The sequence below is a fragment of the Protopterus annectens genome, chromosome 7.part0 (assembly GCF_019279795.1).
Source record: "Protopterus annectens isolate FY-2018-M chromosome 7.part0, PAN1.0, whole genome shotgun sequence".
Taxonomy (NCBI): Eukaryota; Metazoa; Chordata; order Ceratodontiformes; family Protopteridae; genus Protopterus; species Protopterus annectens.
In genome coordinates this window covers 1,531,558,701-1,531,586,612 of record NC_056739.1, presented here as the reverse complement: position 1 = coordinate 1,531,586,612, position 27,912 = coordinate 1,531,558,701, and the positions used below count along the sequence as shown (strand labels likewise).

Genomic DNA, 27,912 nt, shown 5'->3' with positions numbered 1-27,912 from the left:
GAGGAATTTGGAAGGATCAGAAAGAGAGGATGGAAAGGGAGTTTATAAAGGAACAATGGGAGGTTATCTTTATGGCTCCAAAATATGCAGTCAAAAGTTGCAGGATTTTTTTTACCAGAAAATGTTTGCATAAACATTTTTATATTCCAGGTGGACTTCAGAGATTTTTTTTTCTATAGGTAGGTAGTAAATGCTGGAGGAGGGTTGGGCAAGAGAGAGGAAATTGGGAGTGTGTTTTTTGGAAGTATAATGATTTGGCAGATTATAAACATTCCCTGCAGAATTGTTCATCAGAAATGTTGGATGAGCAAATGTTTTTTACCGAGGAAATTATTATTTTGATCTGAGGTATAGCATATGAATTGCCTAACCATCTTAAGGTCTTACTAAGGTTAGTGCTGTTGGCTTCCAAAAAAGTAATGACTAGAAAATGGAACTCTAAATCAGCCAGAACAGACGTACTGAATGTTGTGAAGACGATTAAATACTGGAGGTGATATATTTAGAAAAGGAATGGAACAGATTACATTGAAATGGAATTTGTGGCAACAATGCATACAAATTAATGTTCAGTAAGAGGAGTGAAGCTTAAGATAAGACATGAATTCAGCAATTTATGCAACGATGGAGTGAAAGATTAGTGTTGAAAAGAAAAACATGTATGCTGCATAAAAATAATGAAAATGTCACAATGGCTTGTTTCCTTTTCTGTTAATGTATGTGTACCTGTGTCATTGTGCCATTTTGAGATGGCATTAAATTGCCTTGTGAAGGACCTTTGGCACCATTTCATGCCTGTGATTGCAGTTTCAGCAACTATGAATTTTGAAATTTCAGCAAATACGTAATGATTAGCCATCTCCAGCAGCCCTATTGGAATACCACAAGTTACTTCCCAATAAGTACAAATGCATAAAGACATGAACATTTTAACAAGCATCTAATTGTAATTAGCAGGTAACATTCTATGTGACCAAAGGCCAGATTGCACATGTGTTAAATGGGAACTTAAAGGCGTTTTGCATAATACAGCATTTACAGTGTATGAATGTTGTGTGTAACAGTGGGCATTGCTTGCCTCACAGTGCTTTGCTGTGATTCAGCTTCTAACAGGAATGCCTTCTTTGTGGAACTGCATTCTCACCTTGTATATTCATGGATTTTCACTGTGGCTCTTGTTTCTTCCCCCATCCCAATGGCATGTTCTGTGAATTAGTAATGTTCAGAAAATTGCCACTAGGTATCTCCATGGTGTATGTACATTGTCCTTTAATAGACTGGCATGGATTGCTTTCTTCATTACACCCATTGTATGCCAGGATAGGCTGTGGCTGCCCCACTACTTTGAATGAGGTAAAGTAGGTATTGAAAATGTATGGATGGTCAGTTTTATACATGTTCTACACACAAATTAATTTCATTACAAGATCTCTTATGTTTAAAATCCATTTAGTGGTATGCATGCTGTTCCTTTTTGCATATGAACAGTTTTGTATACCCTTCCCCAAAATAAGTTCATTAGCGCAATGAGGATATTTAATTCTACAGTGTTTGTTTTGTTTTTAATAAAATGTAACTATAAATTTAAACTTTTTCCTGGTATTCTGTATACATATTTGTATTTCTTGGCATTATTCTATTTACTTTAGGAGTAGTAAGCCATGTTGTTAGTATTATGTAGTATAAAAAATAAATATGTATTTGAATGCCAGGTGCATGGTCACTGTGTGCTTTATACATATCTCACTGGGTGTGTGTTTTGCATAAATCCCATAACAGCAAGTATCTCAGCTGTCCAGCATCTACTCCTTTCATTGTGATACACATTGCAATGCCTGGCAGACTTTGTTAATTTTCAGAATAATCCCTGCATGAATTTACATAGACTATGAGCACAATCTAGTCTTGTGCCAGATGTCAGAGTAGGACTGAATACTCAAAGAAAGTAAAACTGTAGAAATGTGATGTAATATTTGTATGTTAAGGTTTAAATGTTGGTGTTTTTGAACATCCTTGGTGGTTTCTGTCCTCCTAGTTCATTTAGTTAATCTTTTATGATTTTATTAGTAATCTGCACTGTAAAGACCTCAGCTTCAAATGACGTACAGAAATGTATCATAGCTGTAGCCATGAGTTTATTCCTGGAGCACAGCCGCAACATAGTATTCATTCCTCAGCACTCAGTAGTCATTTCGCTTGGCGTTTCATGATCAGACTCTGTTCCTTTTTTAGTAGAGCAAGATAATCAGCATTTTAAGTATGTGTTTCACTGATGATTTATTTTGGAGACAGATCTGTGAAACTGTCCTTCAATTAAAGATTGCTACCTTTTGCATTTCTTTACAGTTATCTACATGCGAAGCATATCATCCACAGAGACATGAAGTCAAACAGTATCCTTTATTGATATTTCCAGCAGTTACTGGTAAAGATACTGAATACATTATGCGCTACGGCCAGTTCTGAGGTAGGGACATCAACTATGCTCTGCTTTTCTTGTCTTGAATGTGTGAGAGAGGAAGGTAAAAGCAAGCAAGGCTTTATCTCGAATCTATGCTGGGCTATTAAGTGGAGAAAGAAAGCTCCCTAATGGGCTTCCATATATAGAATGAACATGCATCAGAAAGTGCAGAATGAAAACTAGAATGGAATAAGTGATGTGAATTAAGAGCTGTGATGGTACCAAAGCTTGCAGTTAAGTGTAGAATCCGAAAAGCTAAACCTGTGAAGAATTTTTTGTGTATTTCCAGTACTTTGCCAGTTCTATTTTTGGTGGAGGAGTAGGTGGGTAGTGTGTACCCCTTGCATTCACACGTCATAAATTCATTCATTAATTTTGTTTGTGCTCAGTATAGTAGAAAAAAAGCTTAGGCATTGCCAGTAAGCTACTTCCCTGAACAGGAATCTTAGTTATTTTTATCAGGAGGATTTCCCATACCCCTTGTAACCTACTGGCTTAAATATATTAAACTTGTATATGCACCAAATATCCTCCTTTTGAAATATTTTAACCCTTATGGAAGAAGTCCCAGTTTCATCCTTTAAGACAGCAGAGCATCTCACTTCATCCAGACTCTGTTTGCTTCACAAAAATGCTTTTCTACAGGTTTAAAGACCCTGATGTGCACGTCTTGCATGGCCCTGGATTTTTAAATGGATCTTTCTTACATTTTTTAAAACAGGATGACAGTTTGAGCAATGAACTAGTACTATAGAACTGTCAAACCAAATGTGAATGCATTAACTTTTACTGTTATTATCGGAGTTTGAGCATTTACTGCATGAGAATGTTCCTTTTACATCCCCATGCATTACACCTTTCATACTCTCAGAAACCAAATGGTTCTTCACACTTCATGCATTTTTGAATGACCTTTTAAGTCTGTTGAGAAGCATCTTGGTTAAATTTGTACAGCTTATGATCTTGGTTAATGTTTCTGTAAAGCCTTTGTGGTTTCTTCTTTAAAAGGGGACATACTTGTTCAGAACACCCTCATTCTTCTCTCTATACTTGTTTCATTAAATGTAGTTAAATGTTTGTGTATGAGGGAATAAGAGTTATTAGCAATTGAAAGCAAATTTGCCGCAGTCTCATTTATTTTACCATCCTTTTAGCTTTTCTACTTTTTTTTAATCCATAGTTTGATATCCAGACACCTAATAGCATATCCTCTAGTATGATATCAAAGCCTTTTACAAGCATATCTTGCACAAAATCAAGAAATTCTTGGACCTAACCCTGTGGCACACAGGGATGCAACCCCGAATGCAGCCCATATAGCCCATATTCGGCTAAAAGCATTGAGACAGCATGGGTCAGGCTAGGAGGATGGGCATGAGCGGTTGAGGTGGGCCCGCCCATCCTTGTGGAGGGAAGTGGCTCTGATGAACTATTTGAATGACACCAAGAAGGAGCACTGGTTGTTTCATCCATGAGGTAGAAACCTACCAAGCACATGCAGTTAGCAGTGTGCTGCGTAAAACTATAGAGCAGCATGTGGTTGTATGTATATATTCCAGGGCATGCGGGTCTTGTGGACCTCAAGGAGACTGCTTAGAGAGGGGTAGTCCTCTGACTCCGGAAGACTGGTCCACTGCCTGCTGTCTGACTTATTTCTTTGGGGAAGGAATGGGCTAATGAGGAATGCAAGGGTATGGGGCTCCCACCCCAGGAAAGTAACAGTTTGTTAAATGGGTGCAAGAAGGGGAACCATTGGGCAAGATCCAGTACATGGGGGATAAAAAATAAATAAATAAATAAAATGCTTGTGTTCCCAATGACAGACAAAAATATTTGTGACAGCAGTAAAATTTCATCGTCCTTTGAAAAAGAGAGAATTGTAAAAATACCAATGTTCAACAAACCCCATAACTATTTTAGGATTATTTGAGGCAGTTGTAATAGCCTTGTTCCTTTATGACTGGCCCAACTTTAAAAGTGTTACTTAAAGATCATGTGTATAACCTCTAATAGAAGAAGTGACGTGGTGGATGTGTGAGTGGAAGGGTCACTGAAAAAACAGTATTTTTCTATTTCTCTCATTTGTTATATCAGAACCTTTACAAACTGAAACTTAAATTTGTTGTTTGTGTTTGAGAATGTGGCGATGATCTCTTGATTGTGACCACTTTCTGCAGCTGTATGGTCCAAAAAACTTGATTATATTCCTAATGGGCTGCTTGGAAATACTTTAGACTTTAGGGGGTCTTCCATGGGGATGCTGTTGTAAAAAGGATACTGTTGTTTAAAAAAGATAACATTATTTAAAAAAAAAAACTGTTAAAGTAGACCTGACCAGTAGTCATCCATCTATGGCTAAGATTAACAAGTTGGGGGGATAGCATTTAGAGGACCATTTTTTTCAGCCAGTGATGATCTAGATATTTTTTTTTCCTCTGTATTAAAAAAAAAAAAGAGGTACTAAAAATGCCTTAGTGGAGGTGTTCAGTGATCTAGATAAGAGAGATCAGAAGAAGTCTTCAATTTTTTTCTAACAATTTCACTGGCATTTGAGTCAGTAGACTAGGAGATTTTACAAGACCATTTGCAAGATCTCTGTTGGCTGTTTGGTGGTAGTTCAAATTATTTTTTTCTGTGTACTATGTGTTGCCATGGGGCTCTGTAATTTCTTTTTTATTGCTGTTAGTGTATATTCAGCCACTGGTCAAATAGGCAATTTCATTGAGACTGTCTCCCCTGCCCGATGTCAAGCCCTGTATTTCTGTTTTGTAAAACTATGGTCAGTTATTGATTGCAACAATTCACACTTGTCTCTCTGAGAACACAAATGTTCAAAAGCTAAATAGTTAATCCATTCAGGACTGAGTTGTGGCAAGATGGTCAGCTAGCTGGCTCCTTGGGTAATTAATTCCCAAGTCTTGAGCATTAGTCTACATTGATCACAAAACATATTTTTTTCAGAGCCTTTAAGGTAATGGTGTCAAGATTTCTACTGTTTTTCAGTACTCTGCCAGTGCCAGCTGTCTCTGTATGCAGATGAATGATGAGAAGTATATGCAGTAAACAAGGCTGCAGTTTGGCAGAGATTTCCTTAGTTAGGCCTATGAAACTCATGACTTCAACTCAAACTGGTCCATCCTTCCCTGTATCAGTTTAGTTTGTGTGTCACCTCCAGTAGTATTAATTGCATAGTAAATAGGGTACATGCCTGCTTTGGGGAATTTTACAGCTTTCAGTTTTATGCTAACATCCATACTTTTGGTCACCCTAGGTATATGTGCAGTACATATGTAGAAAATAGAAAATTTGTAATACCTTCTTACTTTATAGTGACTTGTAGGTAATGGATAAAATACCCTGCAGTTTACACGTAGGCATAGCAATACAGTATGAGCTTTATTTAGGCCGTTGTCTCACTCGGGTAAACAATTCACTTATGTTTCTTGCATCCCACCTAAGAAATGTTGAAAGCAAGCCAGGCCGCAGGCACTGTTCATGGATTTTTAGGTGTATATATACAGTATTTTCTGCATATCTGTTTGTTTAAACTGTGCACCTATATTTTACTGCATTTTTTAATTGTCTGCTAATTGAATTCCTCTTACAACTGTAATTACTTTTCATCTGTTTATTCCATCTATTTTACTTGCTGCACTTGAAAAACACAAGCATACACTAGGTTCAGGGTTTGCTCAATCTAGTACTGTTTGTAACCTTTGGAGCTTGCAAATTGTTAATCTTTTGTCTGGAGAGGTCTACCTGTGCCCTCGTGGAAGGAGGTTACAATTTGGTGTGGTCTATCTAGAGTTACTGATGCAGGGTTCTGTTTAGGGCATTTTGATTTGATAATTTGAACTTTGGCTGGTTCCTGTTTCTCTGCTTTAAAAGCCAGTATTTGAACCGGTTTGTGCTTGTTTGTTCAAAGCTGCAGTAAGATAGGCCTTCTGCCCTTGCTCTGATGTTTTCCAAAAACCTAATATGAGACTGCAAAAGATAAGTGCTTATTTTCAACTGTTTTCTACGCTTCTGATTAGCTAAAACAATATGTGATGCATATCTGTGTAAACCATGCAACTGTATTTTAGGCTTTGTGAACTGAATCCTTATCTCTGTTCTGATTTCTGTCTCCCTTTTTTTTCCCCACCAGCCAATTGTGGTGGTGGTGGTCTTAAAACTTGGTGATTTTTGAGTTGCCCGCCTCTACAATTTGATATTGGACACTCCTTCCAGTCCCAATCGTATCAGTTCATTCTACTGAGTACAGTGAGATCATTTGTGAAGGCCCATCCCCTTAGCTTCTTAGCCTTGAGTTATCTTCTGTTTCCTCCCGTTCTACTTAAGTACACTTTATTCAGCTGCTCCTCATACTGTTTTTATGCCTCTCTATTTTATGTTGCTGCTTCTACTCAAGTGTTCAACTGCATTTATTCTTCCCCATTCATTGCTGCTTGTCAGTAGCCTGATTAAATTGAGGACAGTATTCTACTGAATTGCAGCTTTATTTAAACTGTTTTTTTGCTGTTGTGATTGTGATCTTATGCACTTTTGATTTCTGATGCTCCTGTGTGTTTTGTAGCATAGGCTGGATTCAGACTTTTGAATCTAGACTGTTTTGTATCACTTGAGCACTAAAACCTGCTCTTCACTGAGATACTGAAAGATCTGAGGTGCCCATTGCTCTCAACTAACTTTAAGTGCCTGCTTTTGCTCTTGTAAAGCAGTTTTAATTGTATTTGTATTCTATGGATGGGCAATTTCCCACAGTTTCTCCAGCAAGCTTGGTAAACATGGGCATCCTGAGACAGTGTAACAACTGCCTCATGTTCACTGACAACTCTCTACTCCTAGTCCACACAAACTCAACATGTGAGAGACGCAACTATATTAACAACTTGGAATCCATGCTCTCTCACACGCCAGTCAGTACATATGACAATGAGCGATTTGTTTTCGAGCTTCAGAACAGAAGTCTTCAACTAAAGCTAAGTACCCCGTTGGGGAAACTTTTTCTTGCTCATTACCGATGTCAGTAAAAGTTAATAATTGCATTACTTGTGGAAAGCAAATACCTCATAAAGATTTTCATTCGTACTGTATTCCTTGCCTAGGCCCTGACCACGATGTACCTTGCTGTCGGTTTTGTGCTTTATTTAATCAGCGCACTATCCATTGTCGGTATATTTTCGCCTCTAAATATTTCAGTTCTCAGTTTAATTATCCAGAAATGTCGTCGATTAGCCATCTGACTACCGAGATTACAAAAAGACGCAAAGATAAAGACAGAGACAGGCCGCTGAGGTCCAGAACTGCCGATGACACTTCTCCTAAGCCTGTCGTCAGTTTGCCGGTACTGAGGGAGGTGCTTTTGCAGCCCCTGATACCCGCTACTTCTGATTCGCAGGCCTCTACTGAGACCCATTCGGAGTTTGGTATGCCATGAGATGCTTCACCTATGGAACCCGTGGATGTCTCTACCTTGGATGGGTCCGGAGCCGCTGTGCAGGCACCGGCTTCTGAAGGTGTATTCAGGCCTATGGACTTGCATATTAAACAGACGCCTCCTTCTATACTTAGGCATAAATCTCGATCCATGCCTAAAAAACCGACGCCCAGGCCACATGCTCAGGCCTCTATGCCTAAAAAACAAATGATAAGAATGGCTGAAGATCTAATGACTCTAATCAGGGGTAGGCAACACCCCCCCCTCTTTCTAAGAAGCCTAGGACTGAAGTTGATTATGAATCTTCTGATCAGGATTCTGTCTTTTCTGATTCTTCTGATGATCTGGATTTGCCCTTATCTACTTATGAAGATTCTGATGCAGAGGACTCCATTCCCTCTGCTTCCCCTCCTGAGGATTTTTCTTTTGGGGAAACTTTACATACTCTAAGGGAGCATTTCCACTAGGAAAGCCAGGATTTTTCTGATTCAAAAAAGAGGCTTGGGGATTTCCTTCTCTTACCTCAGCATAGGCCTTTAGCTATTCTTCCTGTACTAGACATTGTTGATTATGCTTTTTCGGAATCTAGTTTAGCCCCTGATTCCCTGCCTCCTGCTCCCAGAAAACCTGACAGATACTACAGGGTCCCTGAGTCCCACAAGTTCCTTTTTAAAAATCCTATTGCAGATCCAGAGACTATTTCACAGGGGCCAACGGGTATTAAGGCTTCTACTGCTAAAAATCCTTCCCCTTCTGACAGAGACTCCAGGGTGCTGGATAGATGGGGTAAGAAGGTTCACACTTCTGCAACCTTAGCCATTAGGGCTTTAAACTGCCAGTTTCATATGTTAAAGTGTCGGCAACATGTTATTGGACTGCTTAAACAGAAAATGATGTTGATTCCTGATGTGCGGAAAATAAAGAATTACAGGATTTAATGCGTTCTGCTGAACAAGTTGGAAAACATACTTTGCAATGTGGTTTTGATTCATTAGAGGACTCTTGCAGGGCTGCTGATGTTCATCGTGTTACCCTGCTGCAGTCATCACACTTTGGGTTATCCTGCCATCAGGCGGTCCCGCAGTCTGCCCAGATTCCAAAGTCTTGGTCCGGCATCGGTTGCTGTCGCTTCTTCCCTGACGTCAGTGCGCCAGGGGTATATAAGAGGCATCCAACACCATTTTCTTCTGTCTTTCTTGCCGCGCGGTGCCCGAAGCAGAAGCAGTTCGGCCGACACCTGAGATTTTCAAATCGAGTTTCAGTCCGTAGTCTTCAAAGCTAAGTACCCCGTTGGGGAACCTTTTCTTGCCTCAGTCCGATGTCAGAAAAAGTTAACAATTGCATTTCTTGTGGGAAGCAATTACCTCATAAGGACTTTCATTCTTATTGTATACCTTGCCTAGGCCCAGACCGCGACGTCACTGGTTGTCTGTTTTGTGCTAGGTTCAATAAGCGAACTATAAAGCGATGCTTTGATTTCGCACGACACTACTTCGGTAGGAAGTTTAATTACACTATGCCGTCGGAGCAACCGACTGCCGGCGTGCATAAAAAACGCAAAGATAAAGACAGGCAGCCTAGATCCAAGCCAGACTCTGAGGCCTTGGCTGGGCCAGTCACTGGTTCTCCGGTTTTCAGTGACGCGCCTACGCAGCCCCTGGCTACCACAGAATTGGAATCCCAGACCGCTTCGGATTCTCTTGCAGAGAGTTCTAGGCCGATGCAGCCATTTTCTTTAGGCCCTACCGACGACATTGCAGAAGGAGAAGCTGGTGCTGTAGAAACACCTTCGGTTTCAGAAGGTGTCTTCAGACCGACTACTCTTACCATAAAATCTTATGCTAAGCTTAAGACTCCTCTAAAACCAAAAAAGACTGCACTTCAGTCTCCAGTTCAAGGCCCCATGCCTAAGAAGCAGATGCTTAAAATGGCTGAAGATTTGATTTCTTTAATCAGGGGTTCCCAAACCCCCCCCCCCCGACAAAAGGCCTAGACTAGAGGAGGATTATGCCTCCGCTGATCAAGTGTCTGTTTCCTCAGGCTCCTCTGAGGAACAGGATTACTCCTTTCCCCCTTATGAAGATTCTGATGCTGAAGATTCCATTCCCTCAGCTTCTCCCCCCTGAAGACTATTCCTTTGGGGAAACCTTACATACCATGAGGGAACATTTCCACTGGGAAGGTCAGGACTACTCCGACTCAAAGAAAAGGCTCTGAGAGTTTCTTTTACTCCCCCAGCACAGACCACTTGCTATCCCCCCAGTTTTAGATATTGTGGATGATGTTTACTTAGAATCTAGTCTAAATCCAGATTCTCTGCCTCCTGCTCCAGCCAAACCAGATATATACTATAGAGTGCCTGACTCACACAAATTCCTTTACAAAAGCCCTGTTGCTGATCCAGGGACAATCTCCCAGGGTCCCAAAGGGGCTAAGGCTTCTATGGCCAAAAATCCTGTACCCTCTGAAAGGGACTCCAGAGCACTAGATAGGTGGGGGAAGAAGGTTTACACCTTAGCTACTCTAGCTATGAGAGCACTAAATTGTCAATTTCACATGCTTAAATAACAGCCATTCCTAATGTCTCAAATAAAACAAAGGATGAGCATGCACCCTCAACAGTCTGAATTCAAGGAAATGCAGGATCTGTTGCATGCAGCTGAACAGGTGGGCAAACATACTTTACAGTGTGGATTTGATTCCTTGGAAGCTTCCTGTAGAGCAGCTGTTACTGGGTCTGTTATACGTAGGCATGCTTGGTTAAAGGAACAAACTCTGCCTGATCATGTTAAAGCAAAGTTACTAGATGCACCCTGCTGTAAGCAGCAGGATGTCTTATTTGGGGTTAAAGCAGAAGAGGTTTTAAAGAAAATGGAGGATAAGGCAAAATCTATGCAGACGGTCAAAGATTTCTTACAGGTACAGCCCCCACGCTTCAGCAGAAATTGGCCAACAAAAATTGGTCCTTTCCAGCTTCTGACAGACCACAGAAGGGTAAATACAGGTGCCGAGGACAAGCACAAATCCCTTACAAACCTCGACAATGGGGCACTGCAACACAGAAGGGAGGAAAAGATAGGTCCCAAACTACTAGAAGGCAAAGACAGTGACTTAAACCTCAAACTGCCAAGCAAAACTCTCTTGGCAGCTCCCTTGGGAGGAAAATTAGCACTTTTTGCAGACAACTGGCGCATCGTCACAAAGGACAAATGGGTCCTAGACATTATCTCACAAGGATACAGATTCCATTTCCACACCTTGCCAAGGATAAAAGGAATGCCAAACCTGCCACAAAATCAATGGGCAGAGGCACAAAAACAAATTACAGCTCTCATGGGCATGAGAGCCATTCAACTGGTACCTACACAGGAGCAAGGCCAAGGATTTTACTCAAGGCTCTTTCTAATCCCCAGAAAGGACAATGCTTGGAGACCCATTCTGGACCTTTCAATTCTGAACACCTTCTTGCAAGTACCCAAATTCAAGATGCTAACACTACAGCAGCTTCTTCCCATGTTGGGCAACAAAGCTTGGCTAGTAACGTTGGACCTCAAGGAGGCATACCTGCATGTCCCTATCAGACAAAATTGCAGAAGATACCTCCGTTTCATTGCAGGTTCAACCCATTACCAATTCTCTGCACTGCCCTTTGGCTTATCTACTGCACCTTGGGTCTTCACAAAATGCCTGGCACCAGTAATTGCATACTGCAGACAAAGAGGAATTCAAATATACCCATACCTGGATGACTGCCTCATCCAAGCAGAAAGCAAGGACATTCTCTTACAACATGTGGCTTTTGTAAAACACCTTCTAAGTTGCCTAGGGTACACAGTAAACGAAAAGAAATCAAAACTAGTGCCCTCACAAAATATGACATTCCTGGATGCCAGCTTGAATACAACGGCCCAGATGGCTTATCTGACACCAGACAAACAACTACAATTAACTCAATACTTCCAAACAATGGCAACAAAGACCCAACTCCCTGCAAGAACAATTCTGCAGGCCTTGGGCTTCATGGCATCTTGCATACTACTAATACCATTTGCAAAACTGCATATGAGGAAATTACAATGGTACCTAAAAAGCGTATGGACTCAACACAGCCACAGCTTGGAAACAATGATACCTCTCATTCCCTGCCTTCAACAGGAGTTTCTATGGTGGTCACAGGCATGTCACATCAACAAGGGTCAGCCTTTCACCTTATCCCCAGCCAGGCAAACTGTGACAACAGATGCATCGGACTATGCCTGGGGGGCACACATGGCAGGACGGTGCATTCAAGGCATATGGACTGCAGATCAAAGGAATCTGCACATCAATCAAAAAGAAATGCTAGCTGTGCAGAATGCCCTGACAGCCTTCAAGGACCTCTTACATCCAGGACAGCTTACAATAAGGACAGACAACACCACAGTAATGTGGTACATAAACAAACAAGAGGGTAAACACTCCCACCCTCTATGCAGGCAAGCAATGACCTTGTGGAACACAGCACTGGCTTACCAAGTTAAATTACAAGCTCAATTCCTGCCAGGAAAAAGAACACATTGGCAGACGACCTAAGCAGAAACATCATGGATCCCCACGAGTGGAAACTGGATCCACAAGTATTTGCAATGATAACTCAAAAATGGGGGCACCCAGACATAGACCTGTTTGCCAGCCCCCAAAACTATCCGCTAACAACATTTTGTACAAGGACATTTCACCATCAAGCTTGGAAAGTGGACGCACTCTCATTCAGTTGGAAAATGCTGACAGTATATGCCTTCCCTCCATTGCCCCTTCACACAAAGGTGCTGCTGAAAGTCAGGATGGAGAGACCCCGAATGATACTCATTGCCCTAGACTGGCCACGCCAGCACTGGTACCCACTATTAAGGAATATGGCCCAGGGTCCACCATGGATTTTACCACAAATTACTCATCTGCTCACACAGCAAGACAGTCAGATTCTACGCAGCCAGCTCAAAACCTTAAATTTGGCTGCATGGCAAATCACCTAAGCAGCCAGCCAGCTCCTCTTTCACAAGCTGTTATGGATGTTATTCTGGAAGCCAGGAGGCTCAGCACCAGGAAAGCCTACTCAGACAAATGGAAAAGGTTTTGCGCCTGGAACCAAGCTAAAGGCCAAAATACCCTTCGGCCGGACATACCTCAGATTCTACAATATTTAACCGAGATGTTACACAAAGGGCTTTCTTTTTCATCTATTAAAATCCATGCCTCAGCTATTTCAGCTCACTACAACACAGATCCTCCCTTATTTTCACATCCACTTCTAAGGCAGTTTCTCAGAGGGGCCAAAAACATTAGGCCTCCCAGGAGAGCACCAACACCGACTTGGGACCTCAATTTTGTTCTGGAAAAACTTACACTACCTCCTTTTGAACCAGCTTTCTCAGCTGACTTAAAGTTTATATCATGGAAGACTGCCCTGCTGCTAGCAATTACTTCAGCCAGAAGAGTCTCAGAGCTTCTGGCACTAATGGCAGTAGAACCTTTCCTCATTTTTCATCAAGACCGAGTTTCTCTACGAACTAACCCCTCCTTTATGCCTAAGGTGGTATCCATTGTGGCTCTAAATCAAACCATCCTTTTACCCACCTTCTTTCCAAATCCACAGAACAAAGGAGAAAGACTCCTGCATTCCTTAGACATTCACAGGCAGCTACGTTACTACTTGGATAAAACTAAGGTTTCCAGAAAATCTGACCAGCTTTTTGTATCCTATGCTGCAGCATCACAAGGAAAGGCCATCTCAAAACAGACCATTTCCAAATGGATAGGACATTGCATACGTTTTTGCTACATCCACCATGGAAAACCAGTTCCTGCTAGCATAAGGCCCCACTCTACCAGGGCAGCAGCTACATCTACAGCCTTCCTCAGGGGGGTGCCAACCAAGGATATTCTGGAAGCTGCAACTTGGAGTTCAGTATACACCTTCACCAAACACTATCACTTACCACTTTACTCTAAGACTAGAGCTGGCTTCACCACTGCAGTTTTGCAGAGCCTTCTAGCCTCCTTTAACCCTGTTTGACTCCACCTCCCATCCTTAGCTTTGGGATTCTACCCAAGTGTGATGACTACAGCAGGGTAACACGATGAACATAGTACAGTTTTGTACCTACCATAAATGTAGATGTTCGAGTGTATACCCTGCTGCAGTCCAGGTTACCTTCTCTCCATCCCCTCTGACCTAACTAAAACCTTTCAGTACCTTAAAATCTGATACAACCTTTGTGGTGTATTTGCTTATAGCTGGAGGGATGTTTTGTTTGTGCTAAACTTTCATTATTGGTACTATCTACTGACCACCTTTTGGGGGGGCACCTGACATTTGGGGCAAGAAAAACTGAAGAAAATGGCATTGGATGCCTCTTATATACCCCTGGCACACTGACGTCAGGGAAGAAATGACAGCAACTGATGCCGGACCAAGACTTTGGAATTTGGGCCGACTGCGGGACCCCCTGATGGCAGGATAACCCAAGTGTGATGACTGCAGCAGGGTATACACTCGAACATCTACATTTATGGTAGGTACAAAACTGTACTTTACTGGGTCTGTGCTCAGAAGGCATGCTTGGCTTAAGGAGCAATCTTTGCCTGATCATGTTTAAGCTAAATTGTTGGATGCTCCTTTAAATCAGGACTGCCTGTTTGGCAACAAGACTGAGGAAGTACTTAAAAAGATGGAAGAGAAAGCTAAATCTATGCAAACTGTTAAAAATTTTTTACAAGTTCAGCCTCCTAGATTTAGTAGGCACTGGCCCTCTAAGAATTGGTCCTTTCCATCCCCTTCCAGGTCTTCTCAAGCCAAACCCAGACATAGCAAACACCCCAGGTTTTAGTCCCAGGGGACACACAGAACTAAGCAGTGGGAGGGTCTTCACTTCCAAATCTGGAAATAATAAGACTCCTCCCTATGGTAAACTGTCTCAATGACTTCCTTTTAATATTTCCAAGCACTTATCAACTGACTGCCCCTTTAGGGGGAAAGATTGCTATTCATGCAAAGAATTGGGAACTCATTACCCAGGACAAATGGGTTTTAAATATAGTGTCCCAGGGATACAGATTTCACTTCCACACATTGCCAACACCAAGCGGATGGCCGGACCTACCCCCAAATCAGTGGGCAGAGGCCCAAAACAAGTACTTTCTCTCTCAAGCATGGGGGCTATTCAACTGGTACCAGAAGAGGAAAAGGGACAAGGTTTCTACTCAAGACTTTTCCTGGTACCCAGAAAAGACCAATCATGGCATCCTATCCTGGACCTGTCTACTCTAAACACCTATTTGGAGATTCCAAAATTCAAGATGCTGGCTCTTCACCATTTACTTCCTATGCTAGGCAAAGATGTCTGGTTGGCAACACTATATTTAAAAGAAGCATACCTGCACATCCCAATCAGGGAATCTTGCAGAAGATGCCTACGCTTCAAAACAGGCTACATGCACCATCAGTTCTCTGCACTGCCCTTTGACTTATTTACTGAGCCCAGGGTATTCACAAAGTACCTAGCTCCAGTTATTGCATTTTGCAGGCAAAGAAATCTTCAAATATACACATACCTGGACGATTGTCTAATTCAGGCAGAAAGCCAGGACATACTATTGAATCATCTGGCCTTTGTACAAAGGGTTCTAACTTCTAACACCATAAATGAAAATAAGTCACACCTGGTACCCTGTCAACAAATTATATTCCTGGGAGCAAGCTTAAATACAACTTCCCAGATGGCTTACCTTACGCCAGAGAAACAAATTCATTTGACAACCTACTTCAAACAAGTGGCCACAAAAACCCTGCTATCTGCAAGACAAATACTGCAAGCCTTGGGGTTCATGGCCTCTTACATTCTTCTAATTCCATATACAAGACTGCATATGAGGAAACTACAGTGATATCTAAAACGCCTATGGTGTCAACATTCTCAAGACCTGGAAACAATGATTCCTATCATACCTTGCTTACGCCTAGAGTTCCTTTGGTGGGCAGAGGCCTGCCACCAAAACAAGGGACCATCTTTCACACCACCCCCTGCTGCCCAAACCCTAACAACAGACGCATCAGACTATGCATGGGGGGCTCACCTGGCAGGGAAGTGCATTCAGGGCAAATGGAACCCAAGTCAAATGCACCTGCATATCAATCAAAAAGAAATGTTAGCTGTACAGAATGCTCTCACAGCCTTCAAGGACCACATTCTTCCAGGACAGCAAGTGGTAAAGATGGACAACACCACTGTTATGTGGTACATAAACAAGCGGGGGGGGGGTGTACACATTCTTACCCCCTCTGCAGACTAGCCATGGAATTGTGGAACACAGCCTTGAGCTACCAAGTGCACCTACAAGCTCAATTCCTGCCAGGAAAATTAAATACACTGGCAGACTGACTAAGCAGAACCCTCATGGACCTACACGAGTGGAAACTGGAACCAAAAATTTTCAACATGTTGACAAGCAAATGTGGGAGCCCAGATATAGACCTGTTTGCCTCTCCCCAGAACTATCATTTGGACAAATTTTGCACAAGGACTCCCCACAAACAAGCCTGGAAAATGGATGCTGTGTCCTTCAGCTGGAAAAACCTGTCAGTCTATGCCTTCCCCCCCTCTGCCTCTGCTCTCCAAAGTACTACTAAAAATCAAACAGGGCAACCAAGGATGATTTTGATTGCTCCAGACTGGCCACGCCAACACCGGTGTACCCCCTCCAGAGCAGTGCATCACGGTTATTTCCATGGCACCTGCCTCAGACTCTCTCCCTGCTGTCTCAGCAGGAGAACCAGATTCTGCACCCTCAGCTTCTAACACTGAACCTTGCAGCCTGGCTAATTACTTAATCTCTCCTTTACCATTCCTCAGCAAACCTGTGATGGATATCATTTTAGAGGCAAGGAGACCTAGTACTGGAAAATCTTATGCTGAAAAATGGAAAAGATTCTGTGCCTGGAACCAGTCTCAAGGGATGAGCACAGCAGCACCCAATTTACCTCAGATTTTACAATACTTAACTGAGATGCTTCACAAGGGCCTGTCTTTTTCCTCCATTAAAATCCATGCCTCAGCCATTTCAGCTCATTATAACACAGAACATCCCCTCTTCTCTCACCTACTGCTCAAGCAGTTCCTCAGATGGGCCTAAAGTTTGAGACCACCCAGAAGAGCTCCAACCCCAGCCCTAGACCTTAACTTTGTCTTGGAGAAACTCACTCCACCTCCTTTCAAGCCAGCTGCTACTGCAGACTTAAAATTTCTTTCTTGGAAAACGGCTTTAATTTTGGCAATCACTTCAGCTAGAAGGGTATCTGAATTACAGGCCCTTATGGCAGTGGAGCCTTTCATCATCTTTCATGTGGACAGGGTGTCCCGCAGAACCAATCCATCCTTCATGCCCAAGGTGGTATCCATTGTGGCTGTTAATCAGTCCATTCATTTGCCAACCTTCTTTCCCAATCCACAGAATAAAGGGGAACGAATACTGCATTCCTTAGATGTGCACATACCGCTTAGATTCTACTTGGACAGGACTAAACCTCAAAGGAAATCTGAACAACTGCTGGTGGCATTTGCTGCAGGGCCAGAGGGGAAGGCTATTTCAAAGCAAACAATTTCTAAATGGATAAGCCATTGCATTAATTTCTGCTATAAGCACCATGGAAAACCTATCCCCCAGGGGATCAGACCACATACTCCACCAGGGCTGCATCTACCTCTACAGCCTTTCTCAGAGGCGTCCCTTCCAGGGACATCCTAGAAGCTGCTGCCTGGAGTTCTGTACATACTTTCAGCAAGCATTATCATTTGCAAATTTTCTCTAAATCCAGAGCTGGCTTTGCCACTGCAGTCTTGCAGGGCCTTATAGCTGGCCCTAATGCTATCTAAATTCCTCCTCCCATCCATAGCTTTGGGAATCTACCCAAATGTAATGACTGCAACAGTGAAACACGAAGAACATAGTACAGTTGTGCACACTTACCATAAATGTAGATGTTAGAGTGTATTCACTGTTGCAGTCCTGGATGTTCATGTTTCACTGTTGCAGTCATTACACTTGGGTTATCCTGCTAGCAGGCTACCCGCAGTCGGCCTGAATTCCAAAGTCCTGGTCCGGCGTCGGTTGCTGTCACCTCTTCCCTGACGTCAGTGCGCCAGGGGTATATAAGATGCAGCCGACACCATTTTCTTCAGTCTTTCTTGCCACGCGGTGCCCGAAGCAAAAGCAGTTCGCAAGTGCCGGTCGGCTGACTCCTGAGATTTTCGAAATTGAATTTCAGAGCCGAAGTCTTCAATAAAGCTAAGTACCCCATTGGGGAAACTTTTTCTTGCTCCAGAACCGATGTCAGTAAAAGTTAACAATTGTATTTCTTGTGGGAAGCAAATACCTCATAAGGATTTTCACTTTTACTGTATTCCTTGCCTAGGCCCTGACCACGATGTTGCTAGTTGTCGGTTTTGTGCTAGATTCAACTAATGCACTATTAAGTGTCGGTTTGATTTTGCTCTACATTACTTTGGCCGAAGGTTTAACTACATAATGCCGTTGAAACAACCAACGACCGGAATTCATAAAAAACGCAAAGACAAAGAAAAGGACAGGCATCCGAGATCCAAAACCGACGACGAAGCCTCCTCTAGGCCAGTCGCCGGTTCGCTGGTTCTCAGTGAGGCGCTTTCGCAGCCCCTGACACCCGCTACCTCAGAGCCACAGGCCGCCTCCGACTCGCATGTGGAGACAACTAGGCCTCTGAAAACTCAAGGTATTGGGCCTAGGGAAACTATTCCCTCAGATGGGTCCAAAGCTGCTGAGCAGGCATCGGCTTCTGAGGGTGTTTTCAGACCTACACAGCTTACTATCAAGTCCACTTCAGCAGCCAAGGCAAAGTCTAAAACACCATTAAAGACAAAGAAACAAGTACAGCATTCTCCTGGACAGTCATCCATGCCAAAGAAACAGATGCTTAAAATGGCCAAGGACCTAATTACTTTGATCAGGGTTTCCCATCCCCCTCCTGAAAAAAGGCCTAGGCAAGACACTGACTATGACTCCTCTGACCAGGTTTCTATTTCCTCCGATTCCTCTTCAGAACAGGGATATTCTCTTCCTCCCTATGAGGACTCGGACACTGAAGAATCTATCCCTTCAGCCTCTCCTCCTGAGGATTACTCTTTTGGGGAAACCTTGCACACCATGAGGGAACATTTCCAATGGGAGAGCCAGGATTATTCAGAATCCAAGAAAAGGCTCAGAGACTTTCTTTTACTGCCTCAGCACAGGCCCCTTGCTATCCCCCCTGTACTAGATATTGTTGTTGATGTTTTTTCTAAATCCAGTTTGTCTCCTGATTCTTTACCCCCTGCACCAGTCAAGCCAGATAGGTACTTACAGGGTCCCAGACTCTCATAAATTTCTTTATAAAAACCCTGCTGCTGACCCAGAAACAATTTCTCAGGGTCCCAAAGGGGTCAAGGCTTCCACTGCAAAAACCCTGTTCCCTCTGATAGGGATTCTAGAGCACTGGATAGATGGGGGAAAAAGTTTACACTTCTGCTACTTTAGCTGTAAGGGCTTTAAACTGCCAGTTTCACATGCTTAAATATCAACAATACCTAATGTCTTTGCTAAAACAGAAAATGCTTACAAGCTCAGAATGTCTTGACAATAAGAAAATGCAGGATTTATTGCATGCAGCTGAACAAGTGGGAAAGCATATTCTGCAGTGTGGTTTTGATTCATTAGAGGCTTCTTGCAGAGCCACAGTTACAGGTTCTGTCATTCGAAGGCATGCTTGGTTAAAAGAACAAAGTTTACCTGATCATGTTAAAGCAAAATTATTGGATGCTCCATTACAGCATGATACTTTGTTTGGTGTTAAGACAGAAGAGGTGTTAAAGAAAATGGAGGATAAAGCAAAATCAATGCAGACAGTAAAGGATTTCTTACAGGGTCAGCCACCTGGATTTAGCAGGAACTGGCCTTTTAAAATTGGTCCTTTCCAGTGTCAGACAGGCCACAAAGAGGCAGATACAGACACCCAAGAGGCATATCTCAGCCCCAAGGCTCATACAGACCTAAACAATGGGGTGCATCAGCCCCCAAAGGCGGGGAAGACAAATCACAACTTTATAGGAAACAGTCCCAATGACTTCCCTCTACAAATGCCAAGCACTTACCTTTTGGAAGCACCCTTAGGGGGAAAACTAGCCCTTTTCTCACAAAATTGGCACATGATCACCCGGGACAAATGGGTACTGAATATTGTTTCTCAGGGTTACAGGTTCCACTTTCACACCCTACCAAGGTCAAAAGGTATGCCAGACCTGCCACAGAATCAATGGACAGAGACACAAAAACAAATTTCTGCTCTCATGGATAGGAGAGCTATTCAAAAAGTACCACAGCAAGAACAGGGGCAAGGATTTTACTCAAGACTTTTCTTAGTACCCAGAAAGGACAAAGCCTGGAGACCAATACTGGACCTGTCAATCCTAAATACTTTCCTGTATGTTCCAAAATTCAAAATGTTGACACTGCAGCAACTTCTACCCATGCTGGGCACGAAAGCTTGGCTAGTTACTTTGGACCTCAAAGAGGCATACCTGCATGTTCCAATCAGGCAGTCTTGCAGAAGATACCTCAGATTCATAGCTGGCTCAATGCATTACCAATTCTCTGCACTGCCCTTTGGCTTATCTACTGCTCCCAGGGTCTTCACAACATGCCTGGCACCAGTAATTGCATTTTGCAGACAAAAAGGAATTCAAATATATCCTTACTTGGATGACTGCCTTATTCAAGCAGAGAGCAAGGACATTCTACTAAAGCATCTGGCGTTTGTAAAAAGATTACTAATTTGCCTAGGGTACACAGTTAACGAAAAGAAATCAAAACTAGTGCCCTCTCAAGAGATAATATTCCTGGGTGCAAGCTTAAATACAACTGCTCAGATGGCTTAGCTCATGTCAGACAAGCAAAGGCAGCTGACTCATTACTTTCAAATGATGGCAACAAAGACCCAGCTACCTGCAAGAAAAATTCTGCAGGTTTTGGGCTTCATGGCATCCTGCATCCTGCTAATTCCATATGCAAGACTGCATATGAGGAAGCTACAATGGTATCTAAAAAGTGTTTGGACTCAACATTGCCACAGTCTGCAAACAATAATAACTCTTATTCCCTGCCTGCAACAGGAGTTTCGATGGTGGGCCCTGGCCTGTCACCACAACAAGGGACAGTCTTTCACTTTACCCACAGCCAGGCAGACACTAACAACAGATGCATCGGATTATGCCTGGGGGGCACACATGGCAGGAAAATGTATTCAGGGCACGTGGCCCACGGACCAAATGCATCTTCACATCAATCAAAAAGAGATGCTAGCTGTACAGAATGCCCTGACAGCCTTCAAGGATGTACTACATCCAAGACAACTACTACTAAAGACGGACAATACTACAGTTATGTGGTACATTAGCAAGGGGGCACACATTCCTACCCCCTCTGCAGGCAAGCCATGACTTTGTGGAACACAGCTCTGACCTATCAAGTACATCTGCAGGCACAATTCCTGCCAGGAAAGAAAAATACTCTGGCAGACGAACTAAGCAGAAAACTCATGGACCCTCATGAGTGGAAACTAAATCCACAGGTCTTCAGCATGATAACAAGGAAATGGGGATGCCCAGACATACATCTTTTTGCCTCCCCTCACAACTGCCAACTACAGAGATTCTGCACAAGGACTTGTCACTCGCAAGCATGGAAAGTGGATGCTCTATCATTCAGCTGGAAAACCCTAACAGTTTATGCCTTTCCACCACTGCCTCTCCTTCCCAAGGTGCTCCTAAAAGTCAGACAAGAGAAGCCAAAAATGATTCTGATTGCCAGACTGGCCACGCCAGCACTGGTACCCAATCCTAAAGAGCTTGTCTCAAGGCCCAGCCTGGACTTTGCCTCAAATTCCTCATCTTCTGACTCAACAAAACAATCAGATCCTGCACAGCCAACTCAGAACCTTAAATCTGGCTGCATGGCAGATAATATAACCACTCAGAACACACCTCTCTCTAAAGCTGTTATGGATGTCATTTGGGAAGCCAGGAGGCCCAGCACCAGGAAATCTTATGCAGAAAAATGGAAGAGATTCTATGCTTGGAACCAGGCACAAAGACTTGAACCACTTGTTCCAAATATTCCTCAGATTTTACAATACCTAACTGAGATGCTGGACAAAGGCCTATCCTTCTCATCAATTAAGATCCATGCCTCTGCCATTTCAGCTCATTACAATACGGAACCTCCTATTTTCTCTCACCCACTGCTAAGACAGTACCTCAGAGGGGCAAAAAACATAAGACCCCCAAGGAGAGCACAGATACCTACTTGGGACCTCAACTTTGTCTTAGAAAAGCTCACACTGCCTCCTTTTGAGCCAGCCAATACAGCTGATATAAAATTCTTATCATGGAAAACTGCTCTGCTCCTAGCAATAACTTCAGCAAGAAGAGTCTCAGAGTTACAGGCATTAATGGCAGTGGAACCTTTTATCATTTTTCATCTGGACAGGGTTTCTCTAAGGACAAACCCAACATTTATGTCAAAGGTGGTATCCAGTGTGGCTCTTAACCAAACAATTAATTTGCCAATATTTTATGCAAATCCCCAAAATAAAGGTGAGAGACTTCTGCACTCTTTGGACATACACAGGCAGCTACGCTTCTACTTGGACAAAACAAAAGCTTTCAGAAAAACTGCGCAACTGTTTGTAGCCTATGCTGCAGGATCACAAGGAAAGGCCATCTCAAAGCAGACTATTTCAAAATGGATAGGACACTGTATTCGTTTCTGCTATACACAGCATGGCAAGTCAGTGCCTAAGAATATTAGGCCACATTTTACCAGGGCAGCAGCCACTTCAGCAGCCTTTCTTAGAGGAGTACCAACCCAAGGAAATTTTGGAGGCTGCAACTTGGAGTTCAGTGCACACCTTTACCAAACATTATCACTTACCTCTTTACTCTAAATCCAGAGCAGGCTTTGCCACTGCAGTTCTGCAGGGCCTCATAGCCACTCCTAATCCTATTTAGACCCAGTTGCCCTACCTCAGCTTTGGGATTCAACCCAAGTGTAATGACTGCAACAGTGAAACATGATGAACATAGTACAGTTGTGTACCTACCATAAATGTAGATGTTCGAGTGTATTCACTGTTGCAGTCCAGGTTACCCACCCTCCAGCCCCCTTCTTTGCTTGGACTTATCTATACTTCTCTATCCTATACAACCTATGTGGTGTATTTGCTTGTAGGTTAAGGTATTGTTTTTATTTTACTGTATTTTTTTATAAGCAATATATATATATTGCCTACCTTCTTGGGGGCACCTGACATCTGGGGCAAGAAAAACTGAAGAAAATGGCGTCTGCTGCATCTTATATACCCCTGGCACACTGACGTCAGGGAAGAGGCAACAGCAACTGATGCTGGACCAGGACTTTGGAATTCAGGCCGACTGCGGGTAGCCTGTCAGCAGGATAACCCAAGTCTAGTGACTGCAACAGTGAATACACTCGAACATCTACATTCATGGTAGGTACACAACTGTACTTTACCCTCCCTCAAGCCCCCTAACATGTTTTGGCTATACCTCTACTTTCCTTTACTATGCTTAAAAGCCTTTTTGGTGCATTTGCTTTTTTGTTAGAGGTATATCTTTGTGCTTTTATATTTAATTGCTTCCTGTTAGGGGGGGCACCTGACATCTGGGGCAAGAAAAACTGATGTAATGGCGTCAGCTGCATGTTTTATACCCCTGACGACCTGACGTCATGGAAGAAGCGACAGCAACCGATGCAGGACCCAAGACTTTGTTAATCAGGCCGACTGAGGGCTACCTGCAAACAGATAACCCAAATGTAATGACTGCAACAGCGAATACACTCGAACATCTACATTTTTCTGGTAAGTATACACAACTGTACTTTTCTGGTGTCATTCTAAGGGGATACAGTATCTGTTAGCCTGGGATGACATGATTGACAGACGTCGATGCTTTGCCAAAGATGGTCTTCATCTGTCACCCCTGGGATTTTGGCTACTGGCTAAGGCTGTTGCCACCCCCATAGTCTCTTTTTTAAGGCAGTATCTCAAAGACAAAATTCCTTATGTAAAAAACTCCATCTAAAACAACCTCAAGGTTATGCTGCTAAATGCTAGGAGTCTTAATATGAAACTGCACTCACTGGAAGCAGTCCTCACCTGGGAAGAGATAGACATTTGTGCAGTCACGGAGACCTGATTCAAGGCTGTGGCGAGCACCCCAGCCATACCGGGCTACACCTCCTTCCACATGTTCAGACCACATACTGAAGGGATGAAAACTAAAGAAGGTGGTATTTTGATATTCATTAAAGATAAATACTCCTTCAGATTTGGTAAAACAGTATGTTTCCTGGAGATACTTCATGTACAGTGAACTGTTGAGGACACTTGTTCAAATCATTGTCAGCTACGGGACCCCCACTTTGAATCAGAACACCCACTCTGCCTATTTGGATCTACTTGAGTCTATCAATACATCCGAACAACATGGTTTTGGCGACTTTAACTACCCATCCATTGACTGGGTAAATTGCTTGTGCTCTACCTCAGTTCCCCAAAGGTTCCTCGACTTTAACTCCAGTGCCCTGGATGAGCTGGTTGGCACCCCCCACAAGGGGTGCCAACATCTTGGATCTGGTGCTTACCAGTATGGGAGACCACTGTAGTAGCCTCACTGAGAGGTCTTCCCAGTGAGATCTGATCACAAGTCAGTCTCATTCGAAGTAACTGTCACACCTGACCCCCCCCCCCCCCCCCAGCAGCAACTAAACAAAAAACTTCTCCAAAGCAAACTATAACTTCTTACTGGATGGTATAAATAGCTTTTACTGCATGTCCATCCTCAGATGGAACTGCAACTATGCTGAGTCCTACAGCAGTGCTTTATGCAAACACCTGTATAACTGCATTGACTGTGCCGTACCTGATAAGAACAAAACAAGCTCCTCAAGAAAGAGCAAACCTGCCTGGTGTACAACTGCCATTAACAGGCTTTACAATAAGAGGAAGAAATTGCTGTCTAAGAGTAAGAGGGAGAGAGCCTTAAACTGGAAATACTCCCTCCTCAGCTTAAACAAGCCAATAAGATGACTTGTGAAGTCCTCCAAAGCAAACTACAAATCCAAATTAGCTTCCTCAACTAAGGGCAACCATAAGGCAATCTTTATTTACATCCATAACCTAAAAGGAAAGGCCCAGATTTGTGCCGAACTGGTAGTTAATGATACCACATATACTGAGCCTGTGGACATAGCTAAACTGTTAGCTGACAGGTTCTGTAAAAACTTCCCTCCCCTGTACCCACCACATGTAGCCCATGACATTCTCTCTACCACCTGTCCTGTACCATGCATCTCTAAAGAGCAGGTCATAAACGCCCTCTTTAAGGACAAAAATGCAGCATCTATGGGACCTGATAACACCCCAGGTTGTGTCCTACATGGGCTCAAACAAGAATTAGCAACACCACTGGGTACTCTTTCCAGTCATAGTGTAAGCACCAGCTTTATCCCAGCTGAATGAAAAATGGCCACCTTTATCCTCTTGCACATAGGTGGTGCTTCACCGACCCCAAGAACTATAGACCTGTTAGCCTGACTCACGTTATCTGCAAGGCTTTGGAGCAAATTGTCACGGACGTTATCAATAAAGATATAGGTAATCTCCAGACACTTGATCCTACGTAGTTTGGATTTGTCAAAGGGAGATCATGCCTGTTAAACCTGGTGGACTTCAACAGTCACCAAAGCCCTGAATGAGAGAAAATTTGCTTACAGCCTATCTAGACTTAGCCAAGGCTTTTGACACTATTCCCCACTCAGGCATCGACAAACTCACCCAGCTAGGTATCAACTCTTATATCGTTAGATGGGTTGCTAACTGGCTCGGTGATAGTACCCACATATAGTCAAAATAGGGGAATCTACCTCCAACAGCAGGCCTGTAACCAGTGGTGTTCCACAAGGATCAGTCCTGGGACCTCTACTGTTTAGAATCCATTTCTCCGAAGTAGAAGCTAAAATTAAAGGTCTGTGGCTGGCTAAGTTTGCTGATGACTGCAAACTGGGAGCGGTCATAGCATCTGCATATGATGTCAACATCCTGCAAGATGGTCTTGTACAAACTAATGCTTGGTGCCAACGTCATGGCCTTAAACTCGATGCAAAAAATGTGTTCTCATCCCTTTCGGTAAGTGTTATGTTCCTGCTAACTACCAGATCAGTAACAACACCCTTAGTATGCACTCGGTGGTGAGAGATCTGGGTGCTCAGGTTGACAGCAGCCTTACCTTTGATCACCATGTTTCCACAGTAGTAAAAAGGGTATTCTATATTGCTCATCTCATAAGTAAGGGCATTGCATTCAGAAAAAAAAGAAGTTATAACCTCTCTGTACTCTTCCCTCATCAGGCCAATAACTGAGTACAATGCCCTTTTTGGTATATACCTTTCCAAGCACCTGCAGCAATTGGAGAGACCACAAAGGTTCCTCACAAGGAAAATTCAAGGTCTTCAGCATCTGTCATATGTGGATCGTCTGAAGTCATTGTCACTTTATTCTGTTTCATGCAGACTACTCAGAGGCTATCTCTGCCTTGCATGTAAGGCAGTCTTTGATGCTGCTTTATTGGAAATGCTGCATATCCGCAAGTCAAATGATACACGGGTTCCTCGCTCTAAAGAGCTTAACCTGGTATGTAACATTAATAGAACTGTAACATTAATAGAACCTGCTGGAGGGACAGATTTGTCTCCCAGAAGCTAACCAACCTTTGGAATGGACTCCCATTTCATGTCAAATGGAGCACCTCATTGTCCCTGTTTAAACGCAGTCTGGACGATTGGATAGGTGACCATAAATTCACCCCAGGGGTTTCACTTGTGTCCCTGTTGGACAGGGGTAATTGGTGTTGAACATGGAAATAAGGGTAGAACTTGGCTAGGCTTGTAGGGGCCCTAGAGCCATTAGCCTAGTAACTTCCTAAGATCTGTACTAGCCAAATGAACACCAGGGTCTTTATAAGCCTAGATGTGCAACCCAACATAGTTGTGTTCTATGTTTCATGGGCATTTATTAGGAGGACTTATGTTAATTAATTACAAAGTGTATAGAGGTTATGTAGGGGGCTGTTGAGTTTGGAAATTACTCTTCACTTTCTGTGAGAGACATGGGGACCAGACTTGGGGTGAATTTTCAATTTCTCATCCATTGGTCAAGGTTATACTCAAATAGGCTTAGTGATGGAACCTGTGTGAGAGCATTGGGATCCTCTGAGACGCACCTTTTTCTTGCCAACATGTCTTAGTTATGTCACAAGCAAAATTTAAATCCTTTGATATAATGGTTCTGACGCTGTTCATTTTGTGGGTGTGCAAAAGGTCCATCAGAGCTGGATCCAAGGATGCCATGTATGCCAGGCGTAAACAGTCTATCAGTAACCTGTATGAGACCGAGTGTAGAGATAGGGCTTTAACACGATCTGTATAGGACAATGTGTTTATACTCTGGATTCTCCTGGCAAGGAGCCTTTATGGGTGTTCCAACTGTTGCATATGTCTGATGAGGCATTATAAACAATGATGAGTTTGATAAGGACCAAATAAAGTCACTATGACTTCTTGGACCTGGATGCCATGTCCTTACTTGTAACTTGAGCAATGTAGAATGATTTTCTTACTGCTTTGGCCACATGTTGGTCAAAGGCCAGATTACTGTCTATGTATGTTCCCAGATCCTTGACTACTGGGTCAACTCATAGGGTGCATTATTGGTGGAGTTATTAGCCTGGGTGGCAGTTTTCCCAAAAGGCACTATAAACTCAATGTCAAGAAATACATTAATCAGTGACTTTGGCACCAGTAATTGGTCTGTGTTAGACCCTCTTGG

At 43.0% G+C, this 27,912-nt stretch overlaps 1 protein-coding gene across 1 annotated transcript in view; it reads left to right on the top strand.

Moving 5' to 3' along the window:
* RAF1 (Raf-1 proto-oncogene, serine/threonine kinase) overlaps positions 1-27,912 on the top strand; it is a 2,753,658-nt gene that overhangs the window by 2,504,979 nt on the left and 220,767 nt on the right. Inside the window, exon 17 of the mRNA XM_044078072.1 lies at positions 2,347-2,393. Coding sequence (XP_043934007.1) covers positions 2,347-2,393 — 47 coding nt within the window. The remainder of the gene's footprint in view (positions 1-2,346; positions 2,394-27,912) is intronic.